General features: G+C 53.4%; 1 protein-coding gene across 2 annotated transcripts; it reads right to left on the bottom strand.

Annotated features, from left to right (window-relative positions):
* Nucleotides 1-6641: 6641 nt before the first annotated feature.
* FADD (Fas associated via death domain) lies at nt 6642-10732 on the bottom strand. 2 transcript variants are annotated; one of them, XR_012422922.1, is made up of 2 exons: nt 10023-10732; nt 6642-7912 (listed from the first exon to the last, which is right to left on the bottom strand). XR_012422922.1 is itself a non-coding variant. In XM_005576969.5 (2 exons), exons 1-2 carry the CDS (start codon nt 10567-10569, stop codon nt 7572-7574), a joined length of 627 nt encoding a protein of 208 aa, XP_005577026.2. In that variant the 5' UTR covers nt 10570-10732; the 3' UTR covers nt 6642-7571. The 2 variants fall into 2 exon arrangements, 1 of the variants encoding a protein (XP_005577026.2); XM_005576969.5 differs by having other exon boundaries at nt 10284-10732.
* Nucleotides 10733-11002: the final 270 nt, after the last annotated feature.

The following is an 11002-nucleotide window of genomic DNA, read 5'->3' on the forward strand; positions in this document are numbered from 1 at the left end:
TAAGCTTTCACTCAGAAGCCGCTGGAAAGTGCTGGAAGCGGCCCTCAGGGAGCCATGCTGGGCGGAGCAGGACCCGGACATGGGTGCGGGGTGCAGGGGTCCCACTGTGAGAGTAGGTGCATGGGCAAGGCTGCATCAGAACGTCTTCTGAGCTGGGGGGGCTTGGGGTGGAGAGTGAGGAAGGCTGCAGGGAGAGGAGACAGCCGGGGCAAGGGCTGTGGGGGAGGGTGGGAGGGGGTGAGGTGAGAGCCTTGCTGTGGAGGGAACGTGGCACCGGGCTGGGCTCTGTACAGTCGTGTACCCCGTCCCATGCATGATGACGCGTGGATTAAGATTTCATCCTGAGGGGCATGGGGACTCTGTAGCTGGGCTTCTCCAGTCAGAAACCGATTTGGCAGGAGTAAAACATTGTCCCAGACTCCTAGTGATGACCAGGTTTTCGTTTCAATAATGAAACATCAATAGGCACAAATGTATAGCCAGATGTGGAATATAATATAAGCCGATGTGTCTAGCCCTTGGAAACTATAAATCGCCAATAAAATTGCAAATTAGGGAGAGAGAAGCCTAAAAAACTCGAATTTAGATTAATCACATATTTAACGTCAGGTATGATTATTATTTTTTCCTTTCTTTTCTTTTGTTTGCTTTTGAGACAGGGTCTTGCTCTGCTGCCCAGGCTTGTACAGTGGCGCAATGATGGCTCACTGTAGCCTCGAACTCCTGGGCTCAAGTGATCCTCCTGCCTCAGCCTCCCAGGTAGCTGGAACTACAGGAATATACCACTATGGCCAGCTAATTTATTTTATTTTATTATTTTTTATTTTATTTTGAGAAAGAGTTTTGTTCTGTTGCCCAGGCTGGAGTGCAGTGGCGTGATCTTGGCTCAGTGCAACCTCCCCCTGCCAGGTTCAAGCAGTTCTTCTGCCCCAACCTCCCGATTAGCTGGGTCTACGGCCATGTACCACCACACCCAGCTAGTTTTGTATTTTTAGTAGAGATGAGATTTCACCATGTTGGCCAGGCTGGTCTTGAACTAGTGACCTCACATGATCTGCATGCCTCGGCCTCCCAAAGTGCTCAGATTACAGGTATGAGCCACCACACCCGGCCTAATTTATTTATTATTATTATTTTTTAGATGTGGAGTCTTGCTTTGCAGCCCAGGCTTTTGAACTCTTGGCTTCAAGAGATCTCCCACCTCTGCCTCCCAAAGTGCTGGGATTATAGGCATGAACGACTGTGCCGGGCTCAGCATTTTTAATTCATTCCAAACAGAAGTGTATTCTGTTGAATTAAACAGGACGTATGATGCTGTTTTGCTGAAACAAAATTGTAGCTTCACGTCTACAGACTCATCAAGGAGCCATGGGAGTTTGGAAGGCCTTGTGCTTGCCATGTGCCTGGGGTGACTCAAATGGCCTACGATATTCTTTTTCTATTTGAGCCACACCTTAAAAACTTAAATCATACGTCATTTGGCTTTCCATGAGGACCCCATTCATGCATTGAATTGGCCTCTGTTCCTTGGTGACCATTACTGGGGTTGGCATCCATGATTCTTGCCACGGGGTCTCAACTTAGTAAATGATTCAAGAAACTAAGGGCTTCTTTGATGGAAGTGTCTTTCAATTGCAAATTTCCCTGTAAAAGAGAAGTCTTGCCTTTATCTCAGCAGACACTGGGGGACGGGTCACTCTGGCATGAGCACATGGTACCCCACGTCGTTTGCCTGTCTGATTCCAAATGCAATTCACACAGGATTTGTGTGGCTCGCAAGCAGTCAGCAAGATGACTCAGATTAATTATCACAGAAAAAATTGTAAAATGAAAAAATGTGGCAGAGCTCACGGCTTCTAAGAAGAGTCAGGGGACTGTCATGACTCAGTTTATTTCTGGCTGCTGACGGGACACAGGCTGGATGAGTGGAGGGGGCAGGGGGCAGCGGTAGAGGCGGGAGATGAATTGGGAGGTCACTCACTGTAGTTGTCCAGTGGAAAGCGCGGAGGCCCCACTAGGAGTGGGGGTGGCAGCAGGGAGCAGAAGAGGTGGACAGGTGAGACACTTGTGAGTTACAAGGTGTAGGACCTGGTGCTCAGTTTTGTTTTTACTTTTTTTGAGAGAGGGTCTTGCTCTGTTACCCAGGCTGGATTGCAGTAGTGTGATCACGGCTCACTGCAGCCTCATCCTCCTGGGCTCAAGCAATCCTCCTGCCTCAGTCTCCCGAGTAGCTGGGAGCACAGGTGCACACGACCACATCCAGCTACATTTATTTTTACTTTTTTTTTTTTTTAGAGATGAGGTTTCCCTATGTTGGCCAGGCTGGCCTTAAAACTCCTGGGTTCAAGTGATCCTCCCCCCTCAGCCTCCCAAAGGGCGGGGATTACAGATGAAAGCCACTGCACCTGGCCCAGGGCTCAGTTTTAATTGACGGAAGAGAGTGACAGTGGGGAGAGGAAGGAGGGTTTGTGGCTTGGGCAACTGACTAGACGGTGGTGTCAGGCATGGAACGCGGCTCAGACTGCAGGGAGGCTGAATGTGAGGTGTGGCTTGCATGCCTGGCAGTACCCATGTCCTAATCCCTGGGATCTGTGAATATGTTCCCTTACATGGCAAAGAAATTCTGCAGATGTGTTTAAATTAAGGATGCTGAGATGGGAAGAGGATCCTGGGTTATCCAGGTGGCCCAATGCAGTCACAAGAGTTTTTGTAAGAGAAAAGCAGGAGAATCAGTCAGAGAGATGGGAAGATGCTCGTCTGTGGACCTGAAGATGGAGGGAGGGGCCATGAGTTAAAGATTGCAGGCGGCCTCTAGAAGATGCAAAAGGCAAGACATGGATTCTCATCTAGGTCTTCCAGGAGGAGCCTGCTGACACCTGATCTGTAGACTAGGGAGAGCCACTTTGGACCTCTGGCCTCCAGAACCGTAAGAGAAATTTGTGCTGCTTAAGGTGGTAACTATGTGGTAGATTGCTGTAGCAGCCGCTGTGAGGCTGCCCCTAGGCAGCTGGGGTCTGGGGCAAGAGAAAGATCTGGGCTACAGAGATACGTGGCAGGTACCAGGGACCCAGGATGGGTGAGGCTAAGAAACAGCTGTGCTCCCTAGAGGAGGGGTGAGGCTGGGGCTGGGGGAGAGCATGAGGAAGCCTGAGAGGAGTGCAGTGGGGAGCGGAGAGAAGAGCTCCTGGAGAGAATGGTCACGGAAGGTGTCAGATGCCCTAGAGATTCCGACACAACAACAAAGCTGCAGCAGCCTGTGACTTGAGCAAGTACAGTTTGTGAGGGGTGTGGTCTCAGGAGCACCAGGGAGTGAGGCCTGGAGAGGGGCGGCCGTGAGAATCTGGCAGCGAGTGTGAGTGCGGCGTGGAGGGGGCACTGTGTAACAGAAGGCAGAAGGGCAGGAAGCGGGGAGGCTGCTGGAACCTGAAGACCAGAGGGTCGACCCTCTGTTTCAGGAAACGCTTGATCAAATTCCCTTGAAGTCCCCCACAAAGCACAGACATTTGGACTTGTCTTCTCTCTTCTTTCTCAGGGGAAAAAGGAGTCAGAGAGCAAGGGGTGGCTGTTACCTCCAGCTTTCAAGTAAGCCCAAGATCTGTGTGTACCTTTTCCAGAAACACAAATTCTACCTGATAGTAAAAGAAAAAAAACAAAAAGCAAAAAAAAAACATGGAATTTGTTTTTCAAGTTGCTTTAAGAAATCCATGTTCGAAAACTGCAGCAGCCTCCACTTAGGGTCGGGGGGTGGCGCTGTCCTGCCCCAGAGAGGTTCTGAAGATCCAGAACGCCTTCCCCTTGGAGCAGCCCTTCATGTCAGTGGCAGGCAAACGCTCTGCCTCTGCCTCTCCCATCTCAGCTGCAGAGACAGGGGGGTGAGAGGCGACATCTCAGGACCAGAGGCAGAAGCTGGGCCCAAGGGCTCTGTGGGCCAGTGAGGCAACAGAATGACCTGGGGCCTGGCCTCTGGGGTTCTGGGCGAAATCTCACTGCTTATTTTTATTTTTTGAAATGGAGTCTTGCTCTGTCACCCAGGCTGGAGTGCAGACGTGCAATCGATCTCTGCTCACTGCAGCTTTTGCCTCCTGGGTGCAAGTGATTCTCCTGCCTCAGCCTCCCAGGTAGCTGGGATTACAGGCACGTCCCACCACGACCGGCTAATTTTTGTAGTAGAGACAGGGTTTCACCATGTTGGCCAGGCTGGTCTCGAACTCCTGACCTCAAGTGATCCACCCACCTTGGCCACCCAAAGTGTTGGGATTACAGTTGAGCCACTGCATCCAGCCTCACTGCTTATTTTTGAAGGCTGAGAAGCAAGTTGCCCCAGATTTTGGCAAGCAATTAAAATTTATCTAGTGGCCCCTTTCAGAGGGATGGCGGCCGAAGGGAGTGAGCCAGGACTGACACCCATGTTCTCCCCCGCTCTCCGGAAACACGCCCCATCAAATGGTTCAGGTTACACCTACTACTGTATCTGGCAGACAATTTTTTAAAAATGAAAAACACAGCGGGGCGTGGTGGCTCGTGCCTGCAATCCCAGCACTTTGGGAGGCAGAGGCGGGTGGATCATGAGGTCAGGAGATCGAGACCATCCTGGCTAACACAGTGAAACCCCGTCTCTACTAAAAATACAAAAAAATTAGCCGAGCATAATGGCGGGTGCCTGTAGTCCCAGTTACTCCGGAGGCTGAGGCAGGAGAATGGCGTGAACCTGGGAGGTGGAGCTTGCTGTGAGCCGAGATCACACCACTGCACTCCAGCCTGGGTGACAGAGAGACTCCATCTCAAAAAAAAAAAGAAAAAGAAAAAAAAAAAAATCACAGAAAATGTGGAAAGTGGCCAGGCATGGTGGCTCACACCTGTAATCTCAGCACTTTGGGAGGCTGAGGCGGGTGGATCACCTGAGAGCAGGAGTTCGAGACCAGCCTGGCCAACATGGCGAAACTCTGTGTCTACTAAAAGTACAACAATTTGCCAGGCATAGTGGCAGGTGCCTATAATTCCAGCTACTCCAGGAGGGCTGAGACAGAAGAAGCTTGAACCCGGGAGGCGGAGGTTGCACTGAGCCGAGATCGCGCCGTTGCACTCCAGCCTGGGCGACAAGAGCAAAACTCCATCTCATCAAACAAAAAAAGAAAGAAAAGGAAAAGAACATGTGGGAAGTACAAAAAGTATACACAGCTTATCACCCAGAAAATAACTGCCATGATCAAATACATGCCACCATCACCTGTCCTTCTGTAGTGCCCAGAGAAGTATTTGCGTTTTCTGTACCCTCAGATGTGTGTTCTACACTGCTCCCTTTTGTTTTACGAAGAACATTCTGTGTCCTGAGGACAGCTGCCCGTCTTGCTCTGCGGTAGCCTCAGCATAAGCCCAGCGCCGTTATGGCAGCCGCTTGGTGAATGGATTGATGGGTTGGCTGAACAAATGGGTGTTTCTACCTGGCTTTGAATCACGTCTTCTGGAGGCAGTTTCTTGACCATGCTGAGTTGTCCCCAGGGAGCAAGTCTGCTGCATGTCACCATGCTCTGTGGCTTTGCTGCCAGGGGCTGGTCCACCTCCCCTGTCCTAGACATGGACAGCGGTGGCCCAGAAGGGAGGACAGGCAGGACTACTGAGAATGGAAACACAGGCCGGGTGCGATGGCTCACACCTGTAATCCCAGCACTTTGGGAGGCCGAGATGGGTGGATCGCCTAATGTCAGGGGATCGAGACTAGCCGGGCCAAGATGGTAAAACCTTGTCTCTACTAAAACTACAAAAAATTAGCCAGGCATGGTAGTGCATATCTATAATCCCAGCTACTCGGGAGGCTGAGGCAGGAGAATCCTTTGAATCTGGGAGGTGGAGGTTGCAGCGACCCATGATTGTGCCACTGTACTCCAGCCTGGGCAACAGAGTGAGACTCCATCTCAAAAAAAAAAAAAAAAAAAAAAAAAGATTACTTTCCCACTCATCGCATGAAAATCTCTTCCCCAAAGCCAAGGTGCTCACACTTAGGGACAGTGAGGCGCGATGTGTCTGTTCTCTACAGAACTAGCCCTGACCTGCACCTTGAGAGCGGGTCGGGGGTGCACAGTGTGTAGGAGGTCAGGCCATGCCGTTTTCGGATGGCAACCAGCTCAGCTCCACGGCGGCACCCAAGCTAGTGATGAACGGGGTAAAGCTTGTTTCTGCTAGGTTTCCGAGGCAAACGGGGCGGGTCTCCACTTCTGTCCCATTCACTGCTGTGGCCTTTGCTCCTAGCAAGGTGTCTGGCACCTGGAAGTGTCAGGCGACGGTGTGGAGGGGCTCAAAGGCCGGGGTCCACAGCTTAGTGTGGACAGTGTCCTGCGGCCTTGGCTGAGATCCCACCTACAGCACGGCACACTGGACTTACCCACGTCACAGCTGGTGAGCTGGGACAGAGAACAGCCACTTGGCTTTGATTCTGATTCTCTTGGTGGGGCAGGGAAATTCTAAGAGTGGCAAAAGCTACCCTAGCAGATCACCGTTCGCTAAGGGCAGACCCTGCTCATGAGCAGCTAGCGAGCTGTCAGGAAATCCAGCCGCCCCATCCCAGGCTGGAGGCCTTGACAGGGATCCTGAAATCGGCGGTACTGGGACTAACCAGCATATCCGAAATGAAAGAATCACCAACAGGAATGGAAAATTCTTTGTAATATGGAAGTTGTAAAGTGTTTTAACGGGATTACCTTAGAAACAAGAGGACTGCTTTTTAAAGACACAAGATCCCGCTGCCTTGACAATTCTGTTATCAGAAAGATAGTGGTTTTGATACAAAATAGTAAGAAACTGTAGAATTGCAAGACCCATAATCCTTACAAGGAAGATTTAGAGTGCTGTGTGTCCGTCACTCATGAGCACCAAACAGATATTATCTCAATTCGTCCTGGCAACCATCACTGTCCCTACTTAGCAGTCTCAGAGAGGAGACTCAACTCACGCAGGGGCCAAGAGCTGGACCACGGCCAACCAGGTCTCCCCACCCCGACCCCAGCAACGCCTCTCCCCGCCACGCCACCCCGCCTGACCCTAGTGTCCAGGTCTGCCGCGGTGGCCTCCAAGGAAACAGGACAAAACAGCCTCGCTGCCAACTGCGGGGGCAGCAGAACGACACAGTGGTTGAGCACGGGCTCTGGTGCCGGATGGCGGGGGTTCATATCCCAGTTCTCCCACACCTCCCTGCTTTGCTCCGGGTTCCTGGGCCTCTGAGCTGGTCTCCTCCGCTGTGGAGTAACAGTGAGACTGCTCATCTGCACAGATTCCTTCTGTGCTGGACACGGTTCCAACTTTCCAGCTACTCCCGTAGGAGTTCGTTTAGTGGAAACAACAGGATCTTGCTCAGACTGATAGTGAGGAAGAAATGGAAATACCTGTGCAGGGCCCAAGCCCGGCCTGGTGCGGGAGAGGTATCAATAAATGCAGCTTGAGTTCAGAAGCAGCTGGTCTGTGGCTCACTCAGCCTGGCTTCCTGCTGGGTCTTCACAGTGCTGGGCTACCTTCCCGGAGAGAACCGAACTCCAGGCTGCGCCGATGCCTGTGGTCCACCAGGGCAGAGCAGCGGCCCATCAGGATGCTTCGGAGGTGGATGCGTCCGAGTTCCATGACATCGGGGACATGGCCCCACTCCTGTTCTGGAGGTCCCGGGCCTGCTGCACCTCTTGTACCAGGTCGGCCACCAGGTTCATCTGGCAGGCCCTGAGAGCCGCCACCAGGCAGGCCACCGTGGCGTTCTCCTTCTCTGCGTTCTTCCAGGTTCTCAGTGACTCCCGCACGCGCTCTGTCAGGTTGCGGGGGTATCTGTCCTCGATGCTGTCGATCTTGGCGTCTGAGACTTTGAGCTGACGAGCCAGCCTTCTCCAGTCTTTCCCCACATTATCACATATGACGTTAAATGCTGCACACAGATCTGAGAAGGAAAGAACAGAGCGGTTTACCGGGGGTTTGGAGACAAGCAACCCCACAACCCTCCCCAGGGCTTTTCAGCACTGACGCCGAGTGCTCAGGGGACAGAGGTACCTACACGAGCTCCTCCGTAGAGGCTAGAGTCGCCTGGCAGCAGAGGGGCTGTCACCAAATGCCCAAGAGTGGCCTGATTCCACCTCAGGCAAACCCCCTGCTCTCCAATACTATCCTAGGAGGTGTGGCCCACTGAAGACTCAAGTGCCAAAGGAAGTTGCAGTAGAGCTACCTACTGAGGGCAGGAGACACTGAGGGACGGGCTGGGGAGTTGTCGGAGGGAAGAAAATAGGGTTGATCCCACATCCTGCCCTACAGCAGGTTGAATGATGTCACCTCAAGGGATGTTCATGTGAAACTGCTGAAACCATGAAGGTTAACTTCTTTGGAAAACGGGTCTTTGCAAAGGAAAGCTCAGGGTCTTGAGAGATCATCCTGGATGACCTGGATGCACCAGTGACAGGCATCCTTGTAGGAGACACACAGGGAAGGCTGTGTGAGCCTGGAGTGAAGCGGCCACAAGTCAAAGAATGCCTGGAGCCACCACAAAGCGGAAGAGACGTGGAAGGACCCTCCCCAACAACATTTACAGGGTGTGCGGGTCTGTGGCACCCTGCTTGTTCAGCTTTCTAGCCTCCAGACTGAGGGGATAGATTTCTATCGCTTTAGGCCACCAGATTTGTGATCATTTGTTATGGCAATCACAGGAAACTAGCAGGCACTCCAATTGTTATTTTGAAAGCTGCCCCGACTGACCACCAGTCTTCAGTCCCTGGCTACCATACTCCTCATCTGCTGACATCACCACTGAGATCAGGGAGCTGGTCACAAGACCATAAAAGGCCATTTCTGGAACATGAAGAGAGGAAAGGAGAGGCAGGACAGGGTGCTGCTTGGACTGCTCCTGGCAATTCTGAGACACCATTAGCAGGTGTACCAGCTCCTGCAGCTCTGACAGCCGTGTGGGCTGGGCACTGTGTTATGACTGTACAGATGAGGAAACTCAGGCACAGGGAAGCTGATGGACATTCCTGAGATTGTGTAGCTAACCCATGGCAGAGCCATGTTCTGAAACCCTGACAGTGCGGTGCCAAAGTCCACCCTTAACCACTATGCTGAACTTCTGGGAAGGAGGGAGGCAGATCACCTACTACCAACCTGCCTACACCCACTGTTCACGTTCTGGTGTACTTCTTCCAGCACACAGTTAACTACGTGACGACATAAACCAAGCACACATACATCTCAAATGCCAGCTATGTTTCGCAGACTGCCTGTAAAATGCAATTTATCAGTGTTTTTCCAGACATTAAATATCCATGAATCCCGTCCTGTTGTGCTTGTTCAGCACTTTTGTTTTTTTAAAATCTGGACTTGACTGTTTTCAGGCAGAGCTGTTCTGTCCATCCCGCCCTGAACAGGCACTAGTCCTTATAGAGTGTCACACTGATGCCCTGATTCGTGACTGAATGGTGGATTCCAGGCCACAGTTTGAAAGCCTCTGAGAGGCGTCCCCAGTGCACTCCCAAGCCTCTCCCGCCTCTGAGAACAAGGGGGTAGGGCTGAGAAACTGCTGTACTCTGGGTTTCTCATTTTTATCCTGGAAGCTGCCGCAAGCCACAGGCGAGGGTGGAGGGGGAGTGACCGAGAGCAGGACAGGAAGCCACTCCACAATGAACTTGACCAGAGTGGCAGTGCAGGGGCTACCACCACCCATCCGGATGCCGGACTGCTCGGTTCAAGCCTAGCTCTGTTAGTTATCGGCTGCGCATTTCCGCAAGCCACTTGACCTGTGAGCCACAGTCCTGTCCTCTGTAAAATGCGAACAGTGATAGGTAACAGTATCTCAGCCACAGGGCTACTGCGAAAATTGTATTTGGCTGTTAGAGGGGTAAGCGGCACACTGTAAGCCCCTGGGTAAGAGTTACTGAATGACAGTATTACTCTCAGACAGCCGAGAAGGGCAGTCCCTGGATATATTCCGAGACAGAAGGGAAATGATGCGAGCAGGCTCACGCAACCTCTGCCCCTCCCCCGCACCTTCTCTGACTCCTCCTCACCTTTTCTTCAGTGAGTTTTCTAATTTACCCGGGCAGAATGGGGTGGAAGAAAAAGAACTGCGCGTGTCCAGGCCCTGCAACCTTAAGTGAACTTTTCTGCGTTTTTGGCTCTCCCATCTGCAAAGCCAGGGTGGTACGGAGAAAACCCACGCAAATCAAACCCGGCAAAGGGGAAGCGCCTGGAGGCCAACGGGAGGAGCCTCGCAGCACCTACATCCGGACGACCAGGCCCTGGCTCCCTCGGCCCGACCCGGAGCCCACCTTCTTCCCCAGGCGCGGCCCCGGCCGCCACCCCCGCCTCGAAGTCGTCGAGGCGCCGCAGCAGGTCGTGGCGCCGCAGGGAGACGAGCAGCTCGCGCAGGAGGTCTGTGTGCCCGGGCTCCAGGTCGTTCTGCTCCAGCAGTACGGAGAAGAGGTCCAGGCCGCTCTGCACGCGCTCCAGCTTGCGCTTGCCCACGCGCCCGAGGCATAGGAACTTGAGCTCGGTCAGCTCGCTGCTCGACAGGCTGGACGACACCGAGTGCAGCAGCACCAGGAACGGGTCCATGGCGGGGCCTGCAGGCGGCCGGGGCTGTGGCCTGGCCGGTGGCGCGCCCGCTGTCTTCGGCTGTCTGGCCCTGGCCACGTATCGCCGCTTGCCCAGCAGCCCAAAGTTCCACCCTCGGCCGTGCACTTCGGTGCCGGATCCCCTACCGGAAGTCGACCAAGGCGCCTTTTGGACTGTTATCTCGCGAAAACTCCGGGAACCGCGCATGCGCCCCGAGCGAAGCCGTAGCCGTTTCCGCCCTGGCTGGCGGCGCAGCGGCCGGGAGTGGCGTCTGCGCCTGCGCCCGGCGGATCGTCTCTTTTCCGGGTGGGAGGTGGGGTCTTGGGTGTCCAGAGACTGTGCCGGCGGCTCAGCTCTCTGCGGTGAGGGCGGTCGCGCCTCTGCAGAGTCCACCTGCTTGCAAAGCGCAGTGCGGCGCTACTGTATGCAGGGC

Source organism: Macaca fascicularis, chromosome 14 (genome assembly GCF_037993035.2).
Source record: "Macaca fascicularis isolate 582-1 chromosome 14, T2T-MFA8v1.1".
Lineage (NCBI taxonomy): Eukaryota > Metazoa > Chordata > Mammalia > Primates > Cercopithecidae > Macaca > Macaca fascicularis.

What these genes read in the sequence shown, in the direction of transcription:
- FADD (XM_005576969.5), bottom strand. Translation starts at nt 10,569, where the DNA reads ATGGACCCGTTCCTGGTGCTGCTGCACTCGGTGTCGTCCAGCCTGTCG. An exon ending in GGCCGCGCCTGGGGAAGAAG is followed by an intron (nt 7,913 to 10,283) that starts GTGGGCTCCGGG and finishes TTTCCTTCTCAG; the next exon opens with ATCTGTGTGCAGCATTTAAC.